Source organism: Clinocottus analis, unplaced genomic scaffold (assembly GCF_023055335.1).
Source record: "Clinocottus analis isolate CAN_PGR_092001 unplaced genomic scaffold, fCliAna1.0.p SCAF_21, whole genome shotgun sequence".
Taxonomy (NCBI): Eukaryota; Metazoa; Chordata; class Actinopteri; order Perciformes; family Cottidae; genus Clinocottus; species Clinocottus analis.
This window is the reverse complement of record NW_027175943.1, coordinates 3,495,222-3,519,015: the sequence shown is the minus strand read 5'-3', so window position 1 is coordinate 3,519,015 and position 23,794 is coordinate 3,495,222. Positions and strand designations below refer to the sequence as shown.

Genomic DNA, 23,794 nt, shown 5'->3' with positions numbered 1-23,794 from the left:
GCCAGCTTGTGGGCTTAATTTTAGAGGTAACGTATTATGTGACTGAGACGAGTCAAGAGGCACAGACGGATATCTATTGTAATTTTTAAAAATAAATCATTTCAGACCTTGATAACCAAATTAAAAAGGTTTTAATAATTGTTTTTACTAAGATTTGGGAGCATGTGGGTTTTATTTTAGGGGTAACGTGTTACATGACTAAGCTAACAGATGTCTTTGGAGAGATAAAAAAAAAAAAGCTCTCCAAAGACGTCTGTTTTTTAATAATTCTTGCTAGCTCGTGGGCTTAATTTTAGGGGTAACGTATTAGATGACCAAGATGAGCGTCTTGACAAGTCAAGAGGCACAGACGGATGTATCTTGTCATTCTTTTTTAAATAAATCATTTCAGACCTTGATAATCAATTTTTAAAAAAAGCTTAATTAATTCTTTTTACTAATTTTTGCTGGCTTGTGGACTTAATTGTAGGGGTATTCAACAAATGTTCAACAAGGTCCAGTTTGAGAATATGTCCTCATGCAAAGGTCCAGTACATGACAATAATGTCCAACTTGCACTGTGATTTAGTCCCCTGTGTATTGAAGTAGCCAGCAGTTCTTTCAACATCTGTATGAAGTCAAAAACTGACTGTCAAATAAATAAATAATAGCTCAACAATATTTATTATCAGTTTTCAAATTTAACTGTATGAATTATAAATACCCTAATAGAAAATAAATATTTTTTTATTTTATTTGCAAAAAGGGCTGGATTTAACAATGGGAAAAACATGACTGAAAGGTTTTGAAAAAAATTACAAAAATAAATGGAACTTAATTGTCTTTGTCCTGTAACTTTAAATTCAGTTAATTCAGGTGTCTAGTAATGTCAACCAAACAAAGCCATGACATTATATTATTCTCTTATAAAATGAGTGTGAGGGACTATATCTGTTATTACACCACTTGTTTCAGCTCTATAGTCTCTCTTTACATTAGCGTTGACCAGCGAATGATGCGTTAGGATTCGGACCATATTGGCTCTCAGATTCTTGTGTTGTGCTTTGTCTGTAGCAAAGCTTCACATTGAGCTTTTAATAATCGTCACAACACATAAGACGTATGAGTTTTGAACTGCCTTTAAGAAGAATGAACATAGAAGACTCTGGTTAAAGACTTTGGTTATAGTCTCTGGTTATTGCCTCTGGTTATAGTCTCTGGTTAAAGTGTCTGGTTATAGTCCCGGGTTATAGACTCAGGTTATAGTCTCTGGTTAAAGACTCTGGTCTCGCTGTCCACATTTCTTTTTTTTGGAGAGCGCCGTATGAAGTAACACATTATATGACCAAAAAAAAGCTTTGTGGCCTGGTGATTAGGGACAGCTGCCCTAATTCATACAGTGAAATGTTTAAATGTATCACATAAAAAAAAATAAACCTGACACTGGTACAATTTAGAATTTTGATCAGATATATATTATTAGTTTTTCTTTGTGTGCCCGGGGGCAACAGGTGTCCAGCCAAAGCTTTAGATGGGAAAAAAGAGGTAAAAAAACTCCCCATGAACTTTAAAACATGCGAAGAAAAACCTCTAGAAAAAGCTTTGCAAAGAGAGATCGCCTCTCCTCGTACGGCTGGGCGTGTTTTGATGGTTGGCGGGTTGTGTGTGTGTGGTTGCAAGAGTTGTTGTGTCTTTATGAGGACTGGTCTCAATTCTACACCTGAATAGTGAAATCTCTTCACTTGTGTAGAATCGAACCCGAGTCCTCAAACAGTCCTCAATCTTACATCTGGAAAGTGAAATCATTTCACTTTCCAGGTTTAGAATCAAGTCGGAGCCCTGAAACGGTCCTCAAATTTTAAACCTGAAAAGTGAAATCCCTTCACTTTCCAGGTCTAGAATCAAGTCAAGGCTCTTAAACAGTCCTCAACCTTACACCTGAAAAGTGAAATCAGTTCATTTTCCAAGTGTGGAATCAAGTCTGAGTACTCAATTTTAAACCTGAAAAGTGAAATCACTTCACTTTCCAGGTGTAACATGAGGTCTGAGCCCTCACACAGTCCCTCAGCTTCCTCGTCTGGAACCCGGCAGGAGGCGCTGGTACCACTTTCTGTTCCGCCTGGCGTCTATTTCGCTCCTGAGCTCTTCGATCTCCAGATTCAAGGAGTTCTCGCTGGCCAGGCGCTCCTCCAGCGCTTGTATGCTGTTGTTTATGGTCTGAGTGTGGGTGGCCTTCTCCTCTTGGAGCTCCAGACTCAAGGAGCTCTCGATGGCCAGGTGCACCTGTTCTTTCTCCTGCAGCGCTTGTCTGCAGCGCTCGATGGCACAGAGGAGGGTGGTCTTCTCCTCGCGCCACTCCACGCTGCTGGACTGCAAGAGCCGCTCGGCATTCATCAATGCAGCCACGAGGTTTCGCTTCTCCTCGCGCTGCAGCTCCTGCGTCGCAAGCTGCTCCTGCCTTGCAAGCTGCTCCTGCTTCGCAAGCTGCACCTGCCTTGCAAGCTGCTCCTGCCTTGCAAGCTGCTCCTGCTGTGCTCGCTGCTCCTGTTCTTTAGCGAGCACCTGGCAGCTGTGCTCCAAGACACGGATGGTGGTCTCAAGGTCTCGACAGCGCCCCTGCTCCTTGACGAGGTCTTCTTCTGCTTTTTTGAGTTGCTGTCGGTCCACCACGTGGGTCCGGGCCGCTTCCAGCTGACCGAGGAGAGAGGCCCTCTCCTCGTGCCAAAGCTTAGTGACGGACTGGACCTTCTCTTTTGCCTTCATAATGTCGTACTTGAGCGAAACCATTTTTTTTTTATCAGACGTCAAACATACGGGGGCGGACATTTTGATGGACCTTTGAGCGGTCAACGCAACCTCCAGTTTCTTGGAGTGAGCCTTCTCGGCGGCCAGGAGGCTTTCAAGCTCAATCTGCTTGTGGTTGCGGCCCACCGCCATCAAGTGCCGGAGCTTTGCACTTTCATCAGCAGCTTGATGTTTGAAGAATATCGATTCCTTCACCTTCTCGAGTAACTGGACCTGCTGGTAATTGATGGTAGCTAAATTACTCTCCAGGTTTTGGTTTGCTTTTTCAAGCTGGGACTTGACTTGTTCAGCTTCAAACAGCTGAACTTTCAAGGTCGCAGCTGCTTTGCACAAATCTTCATTCTCTTTTTCAAGAGATTGAAGAGAAGGCAAGTCAACCGTCGTCTCAAGGTGGACCATTGTTCCCGTCTTCTCTTGCGTCTTCTCGATGCTTGACATTGTAGCTCAGCAAAATAAATCTGCAAAGTAACAATGTCGTGGAAAAAAGGACTCGCCAGCCTCCTCTACATGTGGACTTTTCCAGACGGAATGTGTGATGTCATCGTGGATGGCTTTGATATAGGCGTGTAAGAATCGTTGCCAGGATACCAGATTGTATGTTTTTGTTTACGCTTGAGTTCATCTATGAATGTCATGACTTCTTACTATCCCTAAAATATGAGAAAATTATTAAAAAAGCGAATAAATAAAATACATATTTATTTTTTACTTATATATATATATATATATATACACATATACATACACATATATATAATAGTTTAATTTAAAAAAAAATGTAATTTACTCCATAAAAGTAAAAGAAAAAAGTATTTTATTTATTAAAATGAAAAAGGTCAGGGCCTCTTATTAAGTCCTTCTATTTTGTGTTGAATTGTTTTTTACACCTTTTAAAAAAACGTTCTTGAACTTTGAAACACTCAAAGTACTTTAACTGCCTTGAAACACAGTTTGGTATTCATTAGCATGTATGTAACAAACAAAGTGACATGCAGATCCCTTATGAAAAGACATATCAAGAGAGATAATGTGCAATATTAACAAACCCCAAAATAGTTATGAATTCCTCTCTAAGTCTTTTTCATGAGTTATGACCTACCTTAGCCTCCATCACAGAGCCTATACGCCGATCGTGTACAGGTTGTAAAGCCCTCTGAGGCAAATTTGTGACGTTGGGCTTCACAAAATGAATTGAATGTACCGAAGTATAGTTTTGTGAATGAAACAAAGTCACTTGAAGCAGTTCGGGCTTCATGTGCGACTGTCGATGTTTCTCGTACCTGCAGTTTGACGGCGATGACCACGGAGGTGAGGTCTTTGTCCAGCTCCTTCAGCATGATCAGCTTCTTCAGCGTCAGGTTGAACAGCCTGAGGACAAAACACGAGGTCAGAGGTCGTCACGGTGCTTTGCTAAAAGTCTTCGGCGGTCCGATTATTCTGTACAGAGACGGTAAACGGACCGAAAAAACAAAGAGCTGAACTCCTTCGAAACGCATATTAGAAATCAGGACCTGCTGAGATGTGTGTGCTCCTCATTTCACGACTTATATAGATTTCTGTGAAAGTCCAAAATAGGTGAGAAGCTGTCAAAAGACAGTTAGGAAAGAGAAAAAAGCTCCGAAAACAGTTTTATTTATTCTTTGACTGATGTATGGAAAGTAACCTTTACAGCGTTTAACGGCAATGTAAAGGCACGAAAGGCCAAAAGTAAAGAAGCCGCATCCGTCGCCGCCTTTCTGACTCTCCCATGGACCATCAAATGAAGCAAAAATAAAATAAAGCGACACTTGCAGGGTGCTTTAGTGCAGCTTTGTGTTTTTTTCTGATGACAAGCTGTTAAAAAATAATACAAAAATCAATTATTCCCCCGATGGGACAGAAAGTGGTTTGCTATTCTTGTAAAAGTGTCATTTCTTCCAACTGAAGCCAACACCGTTGTCAGCACACACATACAAACACACACACACACACACATACACATACAAACAGGGATGCAAATTCGAGAGCCGTGGACGAAAGAGGAGCTCGTAAAAGTACAATCTGCATCTCAGCCACAGGCTTCCGGAAAAAAAAAACGCACACAGAGGCAGAAAACCGTTCCAAAAACACGACGGCGGCACGTACGAGACCAGAAGCCCTGAAAGAAGCGAGATGTAATCGGAGGAAAGCATTCGCCCCAAACAGCAGGGTCGGCCTGTTCAATAATTCATCTCCAGGGCTTTAGAGGCAGAAAGTAAACCACTAAAATAGACCTGCAGGGCCCGCCTGGAGGGATTCAGACTGATGGAGAGGAAACAAAGAGAAAACCCAGAAGTAAATGTCATGTGAATGAATGACATGCAGGATGACAAAGACAAAGAGAGACTGACTAAAGGACCAGACAGCGAAACGATGAGGAACGTTACAAATTAAAAAGTGGAGATGTCGAGAGGAATACAGAGAGGAAGAAACAATAAATAGGACAAGGAAGAGAGAAGAGGGAGGGTCGAGGACATGAGGGACATTTGAACAGAGACACAAAGATGAGCTGACATGTATATCAATAAAATGTATGATGACATTTAACCGCAACGGGCCCAGAAATGAGGCCGTTCCTAATCATTGAAAAATGTAAAAAACGCTCCATTCTCTGGCCGACATCATCAGGACAAATCAGAAATAAATAAATCAAAGGATACGGATGTAGGACAAATCTGTAGCCGTGTTGCCAAAAAAAAAATGACGATTTAACTGTGTCACTCATTTATGAAGGAAAAAAAGACAACATTTTGGGGGGTTTTGGGTGAAAAAAACTAGTCCCTTTTGGAATCGGGCACATTTTTCTCGCCATATTCTGTGATCGTATGAGCGGAGTCGACCATCGGCTCCACGGGTGACATCATCTGAACGCTACCCCAAGAGCCGCCGCATTTGAGAAGCCCCGCCTCCATCAGCAGCACGCTATGAATCCAAGTTGCCTCCGGGGCGAGATGAGTGCCTATCTCTGCTCTGTATATAGCCGGCCTCGTACTAACCCATTCACCGAGACTGAAAACAATAGGAGAGGGAGAAAAAAAAATGCAATTAACGCGATCAATAACGAAAACAATCGGCTCTACATAGATCAATAGTCCAAGTAGGAGGGGGGACTTCTGAGAACAACTATAAAGAACAAAAGGCAGGCAGAGTGGACAGAAGACTCTTCGCTCTCTCATCTCACCTGGGCCTTCCTCCAAACCCGCCTCCACTTCCTGCCTTTCATCTTCCCGTCAGACTCCCATCCCGACACTCACAAGCGGCCCGGCTGCCGATGCCGTAACCCTCGTGACCCTCGGCGGCACACGCCGAGGGCCTCCCCCTCCTCGCCGCCGAGGCTCTCCGCACGAGATCAAAGTGGCGAAAATCCACAGGACTTTAAAAAAAAACAAACTACTTTTGAATCAGTGCCGCCTCTGATGGGAAAGAGCCATCCGAGTGCAGCGTCTGAGATCTGAGAGGAGTGAATCCTGGAGGAGAGGAGGTCGATTTTTCGGGGATGGGACCGGGAACACATGGGGGACGCCATCAAGGAGGCGAGGGGGCGAGAAGGGGTGAGACGGTCCAGACTAGAGGACAGACAGTGCTGGGGAGGGGAGTCAGAGGTGAACAGGAAGTTGTGGCTTTTGAACTGGTGCTTTTCACAATCACGAGAAAGCGGACGGCGTCGGCCTGCAGCTTTGCCTCTGTACCCGTCTGACAGAACTTGAGTTTGACTCTTTCACATCAAACACTCGAAACAGCCGTCAACAGAAGTGGAAAAACTTTTCCCTTTTTCATTTTTTCACACTTCTCGGAGTGAAAATGAACAACAAATATGCTCCTTAGCTGCCGTTCTTATGAATGTCATGACTCATCTCTCACAGGAGAACAGCCACGGCCGGCCTGTCTGTCTCTCTGCGATGCTCTTTGCTTCACTCCAGTAACACAAAACCCTCCTGGATGAGACAATCAACCACATGATAATAAATAAAGGAACAGGCCACGCTGTGAAAGCACTCGCCTCTCCACAGACGCCGAGCGGCATCACGCCGTAAAAGGTCAAAACAGCCCGCATGCCTCAAACGCCCCCCCTGGCCTCTCCGGTCCGTCCGGTTCTCACCTCTCCGGCCCCGTCGCCACACCTCCACAGTCACAACACATCACCATCAACGTGGACAAAAAAGGGAGCGAAGGAGGACTCGAGAGGAAGCAGACCCCGGCACAGGATGGAAACAAGAGAGCACGGCGTCTCCTTTCTGGCACTAATAATTGCGTAACTGCCGGGGATATGATTTTAAGCTGCAATGCATAATGGGAAAAATAATAACAACCCACGACAAACCAATTTGTGGTTTAGGGAGTCCAGCTAAGCCGGGATTTCAATTAATTCCCAGCAGGATCTAAATCTCTTCAAACTCATCCTTGAGGAAGATTCGATGTTTTCATCCACTGATCGTCAACCAGTCCGACATGTTGGAAATAAATCACCTGCTCCATTGAAACCAGTAGGAAGAGGAAAAGCTGCACCATTTTCTCCTTTATTAACGTTCTCCCTCTTCAACCACAGTGAAAATAATTTCACATACTTTTTTTTGGGCACTAATTGTTTCAGCTTTGACAGAAGCAAAACTTCTGCGCAAGGCCTCATTAAAAGAATAAACCTGGAGCTATTATCTAGTCACCACATAGTCAACAAATCCCATTACAACGACGCTCAGGCTCTGTGGTTTTGGAGTTTCTCGGCAGCCATCTTTAAACTAGTCATGAAGTAACAAAGCTACATTTTCTTTAAGGCTCAGTACTTCCCTTAACTGGGCGCTGTAGTTTTAAGCCAACGCTACTACAAGTGGAGTAAATAGTGCGTCTTGAGGACTATTTTCAGTGGCGGATCAACACACACATTTGAGAATTAGAAGAAGAGTATGTGAAGAGTGTATGTAGGATTCAGGGTGCAAATCATAATCGTTTTAATTATCACTTAATCTGCAAATATCTTATTATAGTTGTGGAAAAAAGCCAATTCGCTGAATGAGCCCTTAAAACCTGACATTTAATCTCAAAGGCAGTTGTAAGTACAGAGTTATTTATCTCTTATTTCAGAGGCTCGTGTTCAGATCTGGTGTCGAAGTAGTAATTACTCAAAAGTGTACGCCGGGGAAAAAGCCTTCCTGTGGTCGTCGACACCCGGCGACCCATCAGAGGATTAAACTGAATGTAAATAGTGCGAGCAGATGCTCCTGGACCCTGCGTGTCCTTGTTGGGTAACCAGACACATCGCAGAGAAACTGTGAGCTCAGAGGAGCAGCTAGCTCCCCTCCGAGGTTTTAACTGGACTACTGAGGATGTCTGGACCGAGCCGCAGCCTCAAGTGACGCTGCAGCCTTTAGAGGAAGTGCCTCAGGTCGCACTTCCTCTAAAGGCCGCTGGCTCCAAATAATTTTGGGAGAAACACACCAACAGATTCTCTTGAAAAACACTCGACACAGTTTCATTTCTCCCAACTCCACGAACTCCAGTTCCAGAGAAGACGAGGTCAGGAGTCTGCAGACCTGGTGTTGCGTTTGCTTTAAATCAGCAGCGCTCAGCCAAACCACCTCTTTGACTACATTTGGATATTTTTTTTAGGCTTCAAACAGCCGAGAAGACGACGACAGGGAGGGAGCCGGGCTTTAGAAACTCCTTTCACCAACACGTCAGAAATACGGCTGTCATGTTTTTTAAACGAGGACGTGAACGTCGCTGCCGGACGTCTCGAGTGTCCTCGTTCTACTCGACGAGTCGTCACAGCTGAGGAATTTAGTCAATTCATCAATAAGCGTTTTGCGTGTGAATCTAAAGAGTTTGAAAGCCAACAGTGGGACTGTGTTAATTAAAAACGCTCACGTAGACAACCCTGTTTTTGTCGAGTATTTGAGTTTTTCTGACCGTCAAAACCACTTTTCTTTTTCTTAAAAGCAACGAGGTCACGTGAAACTTCGACAACATTTCAACGGCATTTTTCGCATTTTCTAAAGAACCGATGAACCCGTGCGGGGCCTTTCTTTACTTCCCTGTCTCGCGTTGTGAAACTGTTGCTGCCCTCGTTTCACATGACGCAATAAAGGACAGGAAAGTCCTCCGTCTGCAGGGTGTGTGTGTGTGTGTAGCAGAGGAACAGTGTGCGTCCTCAGTGGGTTAACGAGTGCATCCATTTGTCATCGAACGCCTTCGTGCTTCTGCGGGGATGAACCGGGGAAGACCTCGCCGCCTGACTCACCGCCGCTGAATAAATGTTTAATGACCCTCGTGGCTTCCAGCGCCGGCAGTCGCTGCTTTTCTTTATTGGTAGAAAAGAGAGGAAGGAAGGACCGGGCGGACGAGAGCGAGGGAAGGGCGGAGGGAGGGGCTGACAGCGGTTCAATAATGTCTGTGGGAAGATCGACCTCTGACATTTTGGAAAAGGCCAGCCTCTGAAAAGAGACGACAGATGTCGTCACGCGCATTAAAACAATATCAAATATGAAGCTGCTGGGGAGGAAGAGACGGAGGGATGGAGACGCAAAACAAATGAAAGAGTCTGTAAAAATGTCAGGGAACAGTGAAAAATTACGCTCAATCTCTCCGAGCCCACGTGCAATGTGAGGAAATTTGCACCCTTGGATTCCTGCTATTAATTCGTTGATATGGCGAATACATTATGCAACGTGAAGCATCTCTTTGGATGTGAAAAAAGGCCATCGGGGAAAAATAACTGCTCGTCTGGAAAGTGAGAGAAATGTGAACATTTTAGAAGTGTTTTTTTTTTTCTTTTCTTGATGAGTCAACGATGATCAAAACGTCAGACGATCAATCGGTTGACTCATGGTGACTCGTCATCAGCAGCAGCTTAAAATAGAGCAAAGACGTCCAGAAAGAAACCCGAGCACGCAAACGTCAAAATGTACTTCAAGAGGATTACAGAGGAATACGTCTGTGTGTGTGTGTGTGTGTGTGTGTGTGTGTGTGTGTGTGTGTGTGTGTGTGTGTGTGTGTGTGTGTGTGTGTGTGTGTGTGTGTGTGTGTGTGTGTGCGTGCGTGTGTGTCTTTAAGGAGGAAGGTGCCTATGGTTCCCTTGACAACAGTCCATCACGGGCGCTGTGACCTTGCTGTGTCACGCGGGCAAAACAACATGCTAAGTACACGGAGCGGTGGGGAGGCCGACCTTCACGCCGCGCTCGCTCCTTCATTTTCTCTAACTTTCCTCTTGTTCTCCCTCCATCATCACTCATCCTTAACCACCTGTCCTCCTCCCACTCCTCAGGAGCGATTCCCCCCCCCCCCCCACTTGAGAATGACCCTCGTCCGAGAGGTAACGCCTGCTCCTCTTCGTCTCAGTCTCCTTTTCATCTTCTTCTTCTTCCTCTTTGTCTCCTCCTTCTCTGTCTCCTTCTCATCTCCTCTCCCTCTCTATCTCCTCTCCCTCTTTGTCTTTTCCTTCTCCGTCTCCTTTTCGTCTTCTTCTTCCTCTTTGCCTCCTCCTTCTTAGTCTCCTTCTCTGTCTCCTTCTCATCTCCTCTCCCTCTTTGTCTTTTCCTTCTCCGTCTCCTTTTCATCTTCTTCTTCCTCTTTGCCTCCTCCTTCTCATCTCCTCTCCCTCTTCGTCGTCTCCTTCTCCATCTCCTTTTCGTCTTCTTCTTCCTCTTTGCCTCCTCCTTCTCAGTCTCCTTCTCTGTCTCCTTCTCATCTCCTCTCCCTCTCCGTCTCCTCTCCTTGCATAGCGCGGCGTCCCCTCCTCCCCTCCGGCGACAGCGATCAATGGCCTCGCCGGTTCCCGCCGCTGACAGAAAGAGTAAAAGAGTCTCGCCCTCCATCTTTATGGGCTTCACCTGCTCCTCTCCTCCAGACTCCTTATCGTCCTTCAATGGATCAGTCTGCTGCACCGAACGCTCCAACGTCCCACTGATGAATCTTTAAAGGACGAATCCAAAACCAAGTTCATATATCAAAGTATTAACGGACAAAAAAGGTGCAACGTCGGAGCAGAAATGTCTGAACTCAACATCAAATCCACCGAACTGACTCCAACATATTATTCTTATATATCTAATATCATAACGACTTCAAGATTGCATCAATCCTGTGGACTCGCAAAGAGAAAAGACGCGTATTTTTTCACATTCACGGCATGCTGGAGTCCACTTTTCCGACACTTCCCACAAGAACCCAAACGCACCCCGAGGGAAGACTTTTCAACAGGAAGCTTGAGCGGCCGCTGCTCCGTGTTTAAAGACCAGACGAGTGAGATTAAAGCTTTCAGACGAGCGCAGACTAAACGGCTCCGTCTGCTCTCAACACGACGTCGCAGCAGAGGGAACGCAAACCAAAAAAAAGGAGCCGGGTTTGAACAGTTGGACTGACGAAGTGACCGAAAGGCTCTCTTGGCGGCAGATTTGAAAAGCGTGTGATTTGAGCAGCGGAGGCAGGAAGTGAGAAAGAGGAAGGACATTATATATATATTTCACGGTTTTCAGAGACAACCTTAGTTCAACCCCCCGAAAAAAAAGCCGGCCATACAATGCTGATGACACACAGAGTTTAGGCTTTGTGTGTGTGTGTGTGTGTGGGTGTGTGTGTGTGTGTGTGTGTTCAAGTGAAGAGGTGGGAGAGCTGATGAGGCTTAGAACGTCACATGGGGGCTTTTTATTTTTTTTTTATCCCTAGAGGTCCTCAATAAGCTTATCGGTGGACTCCACACGCTAACCTCAAACACACACACGACAAACACACTCACACAAATGAACTCGTGCCTGAAATCCATCCGTGCACAGACCGAACGAGACCGAGGAAGAGGAGGAAGAGGAGTCGACAATATCTCGCAGGCAGAAAACACAACAAGCGTTTTGGTTCCTCGTTAACGACGGTCTTAAAATAGCTCGCGACTAAGTGGAGACCGCCTGCAAGGATGTCAACAGTTTGGCAGAGCCGAACCTTTTGTGTTGTTGTTGTTGTTGTTGTTGTTGTGGTTTTATATTAGGATGCAAACAGAATACAGAACGCATCTGAAAACAGATGTCAGTGTGCATCACTGCAAGACACACGAGATGCGTCGTGTCCTTTTACCTTTTGAGTCATTTAACCTTTTGGAAACCGTCAAGCGCCCATTTTAAGTCCCAGCATGCCCCATTCAGACAATCTTTTGGTATAAAATATGTAATTTGTTGCATTTTTTAACCAAACAACAGTTTTTTGACTGAAACTGCTTCCTAACACACCAAAACTTTGTTGTTATTGTATTTTGTGTTGCAGATTCTGATTCTTTAGGTCCTAATCTTTCCCAAAAGGTGTCTTATTGACGCTCCAGGAGGCTTTTTTTTTAGAGAATCTGGCTCATATCATGCTGGATGTTCAGAGTTATGATCAAAATATCTTTTCAAAGTGATTTTTTGCAGGTATACATTTTTTTTTCCGCAAGACTTTGCTGAACAAATACATACAACAAACACAAGTATTGGAATTAATTTGGGGTTCCTACGAGGACTCAAACACGGGGAAAAGGAGGTTTTCAACGGGTTAGAGCCGCGGCCTCGGATTAACAGTCTGCAGACGTTCAGCGGTTTGGAGGAGCAGAAGGAAGCGTCGGGTCAAACAGACTCAACGTCAACGCCGATTCAACTCCAGTGTCCACTGAAGCAAAAGATGCCGGATGGGGGGAAAAAAAAAAAAAAAACTGCCTCGTTGCCGGCGAATTACTTTAAAGCTCGTCTACCGGGCTCACGCTGCACCGTTCGGACTCGCGGGCATTTTAAATTCATCCACGACGGTGCCAATCACTCATTTTTAAACAAAGCATTCAAGAATGCTTGCTGGTATTTGGCCGCCCGGCTTCTTCACGGTCACATTATCCCCGACGACAAGATCAGCGACGAGCTGGACACCTGAGGCCCCCCTCCATAGGAGCAGAATGAGTCATGGAGACTCTGCAGTCTGCTTCTCATCCGTGACCCCGCCGACAGCTCCGGCGCAGCCAATGAGCTGCCGGACAGGGCGGGGCTTAGCGAGGCATCGATCGTTGAGGGGGGAGAGAGATTGTGTTCAGTCTGGAGATTGGAGGGAAATTGGGAGCTAGAAGAGCGTGCGTGCGGGTGTGTGTGTGCGTGCTGTAGGTGTGTGTGTGTGTGCGTGCTGTAGGTGTGTGTGTGTGTGTGTAGGTTTCACCCCCTCCAGTCTGGTCTTCCTCTTGATTAGCATGCCGGGCACATCGGCAGACTCCAGCCAGGCTGAGGCTTCCTCGCCTGCAGTGGCGCAGCGCACTAAAGCTCCGGTAACAAGAGGATGAAAAGGCGATATAGTGCTGATGCACAAGAGGAGGATATGTTCATACGTGTGTGTGTGTGTGTGTGTGTATGTGTGTGTGTGTGAGAGAGAGCGAGCGATTCCATTATCTACACATGAGGCTCAAATTCTTCACAGAGACAGATAGGCACATCGCGGTTTTGCCAGTTTACGTTTCCTCGATTGATTTTACACTTCAAAGTCTGCATTCGTGGAAAAAACATATTTTTATGAAAGCCTTTTGTGGCTCCAGGAGGAGCAGTGTGAAGCCTGATACACAGATTTCCACCAATATCCCAAAACAGGCAGTTGTTGATACAATGGTTCTGGGTTACAGAGCCACGTGTGTAAGTATGAACTGTGTAAAGTACACACTTACAAGTTAAACTGTTCATACAGAGTTAATGTAGCCTGGACGTCCCCTCCCTTCAAATGGCTCCACTGGGGCGTCCCGCCGCGAGGAGCCTCATTAGTTTGGGTTTTCTCATATTCATAATTCTGTTGCTCGTCTGATGGTGCAAAAATGTTGACGCCAAAAAAAATGTTATCGGCTTAAAATGGAGCTGCTTTTGACTTTGAGCATTCATTCCCCCGTGAACGGCAAACAAAAGCTCAGTCTGTCAAAGCGTCTGTCTTCTGGAGGCGGGAGGAGCGACCCGCTCCTGAAAATAAACTCAATGAACTGCTAGAAATGTGCGTCTGGCTTCCCGTTCCCTCAGAGTTCTTGTCCTCCTCTTTTTCAGATCTGCTCAAATGATAATAATAATAATAATATTAATAATAGAGCCGGTGCAAACTTTGGAGGGCGTGTCACCTGCAGCGGCGGGACGACAGCGAGGACACGGTCACACTGACATCATGCAGTAGCGCTCAGTCTGTGTGTGTTGCAGGATCTTCAATTCCCTGTTTTCTTATCTCTCCCAGCAACACAAGCTGTCCGCCACTAAAAGGCACCACCCCCCCCCCGCCTCTCATTACTTCTTCTTCTTCTTCTTCTTTTCGATCCCACAATGCTCCATCCTCTCCATCTGCCTCACCCGATAGCCGTCTCCCTCCATCCCGGCACCCTGCTCCTCCCGCCCCTCTCTGCAGAATCTGTCTAATTGTGCATGCCGGTCCTTCCTTCATTAAAAGAAAAATGATAAAAAGGATCTGTGTCAGTTGGATCTCTCATCTGTCCTCACCTCCGTCTTTTCTCCAACATTATGATTTGGATTGATTCTGCGTTATCCCCGTCCAGCCGGCCCTCGATGGGTTCGGTCTCTCTCTCTCTTTCACATCCATCGTCACTTCATCACGCCGGCCTGGTCCCTCTGCTCACCGGCTGTCTTTTAATACCTTTTGAAATATCAGCCATAAAGGGTTCCTACGGTCCAATGAATGAACATAAGTAGCACCAACAACATGATACATCATTTTTTACCACCAACAACGTAGTGATGGTTTGACCTGCAGCTGAGCACATCATGCATTCACAGGTTTGGATGATGGTTTTTAAAAGTAAGTATTGGACCTCATATGTATTCACAAATCCAGCATTGGTCAGGCTGTACTTTTGATGTAATTTACCAACCGTAAAAAACCTTCAGGTGTGATTAAAAACTATTTCAATGCAACAGGATTTCAGCTGATTTACTTGATTTGATACTAACCGTTATTCACAAAAGACCTCGAATGTGTGAAGACGCCCAAGGCTGTCGAATAATAACAAATAATCTGCTTACAAAAATCATCAAGGCTGACCTTCGCACACACACACTAACTCTCACACACACACACACACACTCACACACTCTTCTGCCTGCACCACGTCTCCTCGTGATGCGTTGCGCTCCCACGCATTCATGTGTGTCTGTTTGCATTGATGACTAATCACATCATTCTGCCAGCACATGTATGTGTGTGTGTGTATAAATGTACGTGTCAGTCGGAGTGTGTGGGAGCAACAGTCATAGGAAGCAGAGTGGGCGAGTGTACATTGGCATAAGTAGGTTACAGATAACGCGTAACACACACGCAGTAAGTGGCTTTGGCTGAGGTGTGTTTTCCTTCTCCGTGACTCGCTTTTTAATGTGAAAGCAGAAGTTATCCCTGCAGAACAGCGAATGTGTGTGTGTGTGTGAGTGTGTGTGTGTGTGTGGACCTATTGCTCACCACAGTGCTCATCAAGACCAAAACCCTGGCACGGCTCTCTCCGCTGTGAGCTATTTGAGCGTGTGACTGCGCGGAGGTGGGCGGGCACTTCATTTTCTTGATGTTGTGATACTGAGCTAACTCCGATGCGTACCGGCGTGTGGGCGGCGGCCGCCTCGCTTTGCAAGGCTGGATGTGAGCGAGTGAGGAGATCGCTATTAAGCAAAAATCCCCGGAGGATCGCAGCATTGTTGGGGGATGATAGGGAGGGGGAGGGGAAGGGGGGGGGGGGTACAGCGGTTCGGCGGTGTGTGTGTGTGTGTGTGTGTCGTTTCTGTGCTTAACGTGAAATGACAGCGAGGAGAAGGAGCGGAAGTGAAAACCTCCGAACGAGATCCTCTGGAAGCTGCGAAGCGGAGGGAAGGAAAAAGGGAAAGATGGGAGAACATGAGAGAGTGAAGGTGAGCGCGTTGAGTCACCGCGTTAGCACGGAGGTGTGTTGGTGACGGGCGGCAAGGAGCGGGCAGGTCACTCATGGAGATGAAGAAAGATACGAATGTGTGTGTCCGTGTGTGTGTTTCCCCCGCGGGTGAAGGGGGGAGGGGGGAATGTGTACGACATCTGCACTGGAAGAGATAAATAAATAAAAAACTCTCCCATCACATCCAATTCCCGCTCCGAGCGATACGCTCATCAGCGCGTTACGCAACGCCGGGAACGAGTGGCTTTTTCTCGGCGATGGTGACAAACAGCAGCGGCCTCGTGGCCTGAATTAAATCTGTGAAACGAGAGGAAGAGACGGATGAAAACCAGGAAGACGGGGATCGAACGTCACGTTCATCACCCCTGAATGCATCACGCACACATTGCAATCTGGATTTTCAGGGGCTCCTCGGAGGGAAAACTACCAGCGTTTGCGGTCCGTGCTGTAGAAAGGTTGTGCTTGAGCAAGCGGAGTGATACAGGTAATGTATTCGTTATCTTATCGCTCTGGTCATGTGAAGGTCAAATCTCCAAAAAAAAGGTCATCGCGCCAGTGTTTGGTGCAGCTGCACGGCGGAGACTAAACACCGCCGGAGCTTTTAATAGCCCTCGATCTGACAATATGCAGCGGACAATATGCGCCAAGCCGGCGAGCGCGACAACAAAAGCGACGCGCGCGGCGCATATTTTCAGGTGCTGAGTTAAACATTGTGAGACGACCGTCTGGATACGAGCACTTTAATGCGTCCGACGAGGAAGAACGAAACTGAAAACAAACCCTTTTAGACGAATGCGATAACACAATACGTTGAAGGGAGCGTTCCACTGTGATGTCTTTCACAGATCACACATTTTGAGGAGAGGTATTTAGCGTGTATCCTTTCAATTCGAGGCTTTAAGACAGGATGACAATCGCAACGATGAGCAGCATTTATCAGCAGCAGTTACACAGAGACGAGCCTTCAGAGGAGCCTGTAGCAGCATAGTAAGAAGGACAAAGGAAGTACAACGTTATAATAATAATTGCAGCTTTGGCCTCCGGTTTGGAATAGAGCTCTCCAGAGCGAGCAAGCGGTGAATAGTTGTTTTTTTTGGTGCCGCTGACATTCAACAACTCCTACGTGCAGCAGATTACAGGAAGCACGCACGATATCCTTGGTGGAGGCAGAAATAGTACGCCTCGCACCTTTTCGGAGGGGATTTTCCTGGAATGACGATTTTAGCAGCGGCATTTGTGACAAAAAAAAGAAGAAGAAGAAGAAGAACTGTCACTCAAAAAAAAGGTAGAAAGAAAGTAAAACAGGGTTAGAGAGCCGCGCCGCTCGGCACCAATAGAAGCTTTTCACTACACGGCAACACTCATGAGGAGCTCTTTCAAACGTGAAACGACATCACTGAAGGGGGGGGAGGAGCCACGATGACACCTTGGTGTGTCGTTGACGGCTACGGGAACAATGGCGTCAAGAGGTGAGGCTGCACTTGATCCATCACGGCTGACGTGGGCGAGGAGGAGGGAGGATGAGGAGGAGGAGGCGGCACGTTGGCTTCAGTGGAAAACTCTGGGGGGAAGACCGGCGGCGAATGAAGGAGAGACGAGTGGAAAGGTGACAAGGGAAGAGGAAGGAGAGGAGAGGGAGGGGGGACAAAGAGAGGAGAATAAAAGGAGTCTTTTTCCTCGTGGTGCCCCAGCTGCTGCTCCCTTCACCCGGGCTTTGATGTCGCCCTCTCTCCCCTCGTTTCCTCCCCCACCCGTCTCACCTTCATCCACTCCAGAGCATTTTCTCTCCTTCACAGCCTAATCCCCTTTTTCTTTTTGTTCTCTCTCTCTCTCACCTCTCCCGTCGGCTTCACGCTCCCTCCCTCCTTGACTTCTCACAGCGAGGCCCTCCTCCTCCTCTTCCTCTTCTTCCTCCCCCTCCTCCTCCTCGTTCCCGCCGACCCGTCCTCGCCACCCTCCGCACAAGGTTTCCCTCGGCTCTACCTGAGCTTGACATTCAGACTGAATGGCCCTTTTGTTCGCACTCCATTATTCAGTTCGACATCGCATTTTTTCTTGGCTTCAAACTGAGATGTTTTGATTTTTCAGCTACGCTGGCTGGCGTACGTTTTGCAAAGGTGGGCAGACAATGGCAGTAAATACAGAAGATCTCTTATTGGATGTGTGATGAATCATATTTGAGAGGATCTAGTCTCTCTTCGCTCGTGCCTCTGGAGCGAGCGACAGTCGGTCCTGCTGACATGAGCCGATACGACGCCTGAAGCACGCAGAAACACACACAAGCGCGAACGCACACACACACACACACACAAGCACACACAGTAAAGCTGTGTTTCATGCAAGTCGCTCGGTGAGACGAGACGATTTTCACTCTCTGAAGCAAACGGTGATAAAGAAAGGCAAAAATACAGGAGGAGCACACACACACACACACACACACACACACACACACACACACACACACACACACACACACAAGGTGCAAGGTCAGCTCAGACACTGATCTGAGAGCTGCCAAACATATACTGAAAATGACACCGCTGAAGGCGACATTTAATGTGAAAGGCCAGCATAGACAAACAATAACAAGCACACACACACATACACATACACATACACACACACACAATTTCACACACACACACACACACAATTTCACACATTCACTTCGCCTCCATTTGATGTAAAGTGCAGGTGAAACAGCAAGATTCAAGTGCGGCAAAGAGTGCCATGAAGACGCTACTTAAAAGCAGCAGAAAAAGTGCACACACACACACACACACACAAAAAGCAGCTGCAGTGAAAATCATACCATTTCAGCGTGCAGCGCGAGCACACGAAGATACACACTCCTCCAACACACACATCCTTTGTCTCGAGATGCAAGGTAACGGCGACGATGCCACAAGCGCCGCAAAACACGACAATGACAAACGCACAATGACACGTTTGCACACACACAGACGCGGGCGCGTGACGGAGGCCTCGGAGTCGAGGCCAGATGCGGGTTCAAGTGCTCGTGTGTGTGTGTGTGTGTGTGTGAATGAATTACAACGCTTGCTGCGAGGATAAAGGCCGTTAAAGCGTCTGCACACAATAACACGCCGCCTCCATTTGATGGAGCGGCTCGAGGTCGAGTCGCCGGGCCGAGACGGCGACGGAAACGACCCCCGTCGCCGTCTCGCTGTACGAGACGCGTGTCGAATAGGCTCTCTGAGATGTGACCGCACGGACTGAAACCGCCCCAGCGACGCATTGTCCTCCGTCTGGCTACGAACCTCGAGGAAATGTTGACGCGCAGGCAGAGAAAGAGGACGCTTCGTCACTTTGGAAGACGCTTAAATGGACCAAACGTAACAGGTGAGGACGTCGTGTTGGCGTGGGCGAGGTCACGCACTGTTAGACATTTAAATATAATGCACACAAGCCATCGTGAGGGATCGCTTGAACGCACCGTCATGTGACGCACATAAGCCAGCGTTAACGAGCTCTTCGTCCAGGACGCATGAGAGTGTTTCACCACCAGGGGGAGTGCTGGATCGCACATGTGCAGCACGGATCAGACTCTTTGATCCTGTGTTGCACAAATAAGATAAAAAATGACATGATAACGTCGGATCGGTGACTATACTCGCGTACTAAGAGGCTCAGACTACAAGTCACGTTATCGTCCAGGACATCTTCTCTGCGGAGACGAGCGTGTGCATCTTCAGAGATGACGTGACCTCGTCTAACACGAAACATCACCACAAACCAAGCCCTTTAACACAGAATGTCACAGTTCACTTGTTGGGGTCGGTTCAGCTCATTGTCCCAAAAATGAGAGGCGAGTCGCCATGAAAAGGGACAGTTTGAGTACGTTTTAGTCTTCACAATGCAAGAAGGCCAGGTTTATATGAAAAAAGAGCTCAAAGAGGCACAGGCCGAGGTGTCATGTGCTCATTTTTTCCTACTTTCTATAGTCTCCCTCTCTCTCTTTCGCTGTCTCTATATATTTAATTCCTCTCTCTCTCCCTCTCTCTCTCCATCACTTTCCGTCTTGCTCTACTTCCCACAGCCACAGGCAAGGACACACTGAGGCCTGCTACTTTCTAAGGAGGGCAGAGTCAACCTTTACACAAAACACACACACACACATATATATATTTAGCAAACTCAACACTGTCAAAGTCTATCTTGTGTTTACAACAACAGAAAAGCATCTGCAAGACGAATTGAGGTTAGCACGAGTTGCAGCCAAATGAAAAAAAAAAAGAAAACACCCTGAGCACAAGTCATCGTTGTTGTTGGCGAGTTTGCTAATCATGTTTTTGCTGGTTTGCACTTCTGTTAAACCCGAGCACAGGGCTGTTGTCCGGCCTCTCCCCCTCATCTCGGCCCGCAAGACTTACCATGTGACCTGCAGAATGTGTGTGTGTGTGTGTGTGTGTGTGTGTGTCTGTGTGTGTGTGTGAGAGAGATAAGGTCTGTGCTAAGAGAAAGTGGAAAAAGCTAGCTTGCTAGCGATTCTGTGTGCAAGTATCTGTGTGTTTATTAAATATGTGTGAGTTTCCAATAGAAATAAAGTTCCCACACATACAGAAGGAATCCTCTTGTTGTCACACACACACACACACACACACACACACACACACACACACACACATACAATATCATTGACCCTATGTTAGAGCGATTACAGATTAATGAGCAGAGCAGCCGCCTAATCCAGTTTAGCTCGAGCGCAAAAAAAAGAAGACAATGCCGTCGGAGCTCGCTGTCCGCCGGGGAACAGGAAACCTCTATCTGAAGGGGAGATCGTATTAGCTTCCTGGTTATCAACCAATCAGTGCCGCTCCTGCCTCGATGCAGCGAGTATCAGAATGACAGCGGAGGTCAAGCAGCAACCGCTCAGCCACCACGGACACCACGGATATGTTCCTTTCCCCAGCGTCGTCTCGTCCTTTCTGAACCGGTTATGCGACCTGAAGATTTGCTTTGTTGCCGACACTTATATGAGAAGGAGCTAGCTGGCTTAGCTTAGCATCAAGACTGGAAACGGGGGAGGGAACGGCGAGCAAACACGCTAACAGGCTAACATGTTAATAACACGTTACTTACTTTGGACGGGGCCAAGCTAGCCATTTCCCTTCGCTTCCAGTGTTTATGCTAAGCTAACTGCCTCCTGGATGTATCTTCATATTTACCATGCAGCGGTATCAATGCCGCTCTGTAATTATGTCATAGTTAAGTTTACGCCATATACTCAGTTATATCATAACTAGAGTATTTCGTCATTGAATGAGGAGCAAAGAACGGCTTCGAAGGCTTTACAAGAGATGTTTTCGCTCGTTTACCGGCTCCCGCCAAGAGTTTGATTGACAGATGGTCCGTCCAATCCCTAGCCAAGACCTTTTTTGGCTTCCTGCTTCGGCTGGTCAGGTCAAAAAAAGATATAAAAGAGAGATAAACTACTCGATTAAACACTTTAGATGGCAACATGTGTTTGTTCCAAAGTAATTAGAAAAAAACTATCTTTTTTTTCTGCAAATAAAAACGTGCAAAAAGTACCGGCGGTCATCAGAAATCAGAATCGTACACAAATAAGAGCCCTGAGGCAACATCCCCGTAAACGACCCCGAGAATTAAAGAAACGCCGATAAATGGCCGCCAGTAATACTGACGGGCACAGTGTCGAGGTCAATCTGTGTTAAGTGCATTACAAGCTTGCGTTGTTATCACCTGGGAGAAACTGTGTGTAACCTGAGCTCGAAGGGATTACAGACGGCGTTGCACACATCGTTTGCATCGGACTACGCAGACACACACAGCAGACACACACACAGCACGCAGGAGGAGGAGGAGATGTAGCCGCTGTCGAGTCGCTTACATCCCAACGCGGTTTGTGCGAGTCCGCTCGCTCGCTCCTGTGTGTGTCTTTGTTTCCACATTTGAACAGTGCGACTGTGCTGTTGGCAAGAGAGACGTTCCAGACAGCTTCCTCCCCAGATACGTGCAGACATCTGCAAAATATAAACACACTCCTGCACGCACTGAATGGGGAAACCTTTCGTTTTTTCCAGCTCAATCTCCCGTCTAAGCATCCGGCTTATGTTTCAACAGGCTGAAAATGAGATTATGACGGGAAGAGGGGAGGAGGGGGGGAATAAACGCTTTGTCATAACATTATCCAGTGTGAACGCCTGTGCGATTGTGTACCTGTTGTCGGCGCGGCTTGTGTTCCCCTCGCAGCATGTCCTTTTATGTAACTGGATGCCACTGTGCCCTTGTTCAGAACACATCAGGTGAAAGCGAAAGCATATGCCAGTGACATTGTCCGCGGCCGGGTGTCACTACACGCGTGTGTGTGTGTGAGAGAGAGAGAGAGAGGGAGGGAGGGAGAGAGAGATGCCAGATGGGAGTCTATGATTCCAGAGCAGAGGGATCACTGCCAGGAGACATAAGCCCTCAAAAACACAAACCTCCAGCGTAACAAAGGTCCCTCAGACCACAGCAGCGTGGAGCACAACTCAACCACAACATCAACGCAGAGGAGGAGGAGGAGGATGAAGAGGAGGGACACTCATTTCCACTGCCTTTACTCTCCTCTCTCTCTCACACACACTTAGAGCAATAAAACCAAACCACGCGATTTCTGCTCGACTTCTCTTCTGGACCCGTTCATCTCTGGGAGGCTGCTTCTCTTCCAATGCAGCCTCCTGAGATGTCGACAGCAACAGAGGTCACATTAACAGATGTGAGCTGAGTATGAGGACCGTCATCGAAGCCTTTACATCCCCCAAAAAAGGGGCAACCACACCGCACAGAACAGGTGTTGTCTCAGCCATTCAGGCCTTTTGGGTCCGATACCAACGCTGACACTTTTGACTCATTTTCAAGCCTCTATTGTTTCTCAGGAGCGCCTATAAAAGAGCATGCGTGCCTCTATTTGGACATCCCGTCTGAAAAGCGCAGCAGTGAACATTTGTTTGAGTGGGTTAGCAGCTTTTTAAAGCTGTTGAGAGTTTTCGCTTCAGTTTTTTTGTTTTTTTTACTTCTTTTTAACAGCCTGTCAGCTTTCAAGCTGCCGAGAAGAAGAAGAAGAGGGAAAAAAAAAGCTGGAAAAAACGAGACGATTTTACTGGTTTCAACTGCAACACAAATAATACAAATAAAACTCTTGACTCTTTCCAAAGCCGCCGGATAAACAGATCATTAAAAACGCACTAATGGCCACGTGTGTCATTATCTGCCGTCTCTGCCCGAAGGCTCGAGATTGGATGGCGTTTATCAGAAAGAGTAAATACTCGTGGAAAGTCAGGGCGAAGAGGAGGAAGAGGAGGAAGAGGAGGAGGAGGTTTACACTTTACACTCGCTATCTCCCTTCATCGAGCCGAGCCGCAGAGGAAACCTCAGACCTCTCGGCCTCTCAGCTGTGCGGAAGAACGAGCAGCGCCGAGGCAAGTGGCAAAGCTTCTTAATGAACACCGCGACCCGTGTGTGTGTGTGTGTGTGTGTGTGTGTGTGTGTGTGTGTGTGTGTGTGTGTGTTGTACACGATAGCCTGTTGGCACTATCTCCATTTCTTTCCGTTAGTGTGTGTTCAGCAGCTGGGGGGGGGGGGGTTTCAGGGTGAATAATGTAATGCTGACACTCGAGGAACGAGTGTCGTCCCACTATTGTGTTGCGGGGCGATTATGGCAAACCGGGACTAACAAACCCACGATGTATAATTCAGAACATCCTGCGTTTCTGCGCTGCGTCTACGTGCCAACGGTGTTCATTACGGGGGCCAGCAGATAAGCATTTATTGTTAATGCCCCGCCGCTTTCACTTATTTACTCTACACTTGATGGATTGCAAACTAAACGGGAACATTTTGTGAGCTTTCTGGAGGCGGTGGGTTCTCCTGCCGGCTCCTCCAAATCTTTCATGTCTCAGATTGTGGTTTCCAGATTGTTTGTCTCTGAGCAATCGCATCTCGAGCAATTTCCTCAAGCGGTTTAGTGGTGAAGAAGAACAACAACAACGGAAGAATTCTCTTTTCACGGCCGTTTCTTCGATTACGGGACGAAATCCAGAGGCTGACAATCAGTATTTCAGTATTATAAAGTTATAAAAAGGAGGAAAA

At 47.0% G+C, this 23,794-nt stretch overlaps 2 protein-coding genes across 3 annotated transcripts in view; both read right to left on the bottom strand.

The window, feature by feature from the left end:
* Positions 1–23,794, bottom strand: part of LOC137792059 (phosphofurin acidic cluster sorting protein 1) — a 49,567-nt gene that overhangs the window by 22,008 nt on the left and 3,765 nt on the right. For both annotated transcript variants that reach the window (XM_068587485.1, XM_068587486.1), the window contains exon 2: positions 4,065–4,152. In XM_068587485.1, the coding sequence (XP_068443586.1) occupies positions 4,065–4,152 (88 nt within the window). The remainder of the gene's footprint in view (positions 1–4,064; positions 4,153–23,794) is intronic.
* LOC137792062 (paramyosin-like) lies at positions 1,432–3,268 on the bottom strand. Its single transcript, XM_068587488.1, has one exon. The coding sequence runs from the start codon at positions 3,220–3,222 to the stop codon at positions 2,044–2,046; it is 1,179 nt and encodes a 392-aa protein (XP_068443589.1). The 5' UTR covers positions 3,223–3,268; the 3' UTR covers positions 1,432–2,043.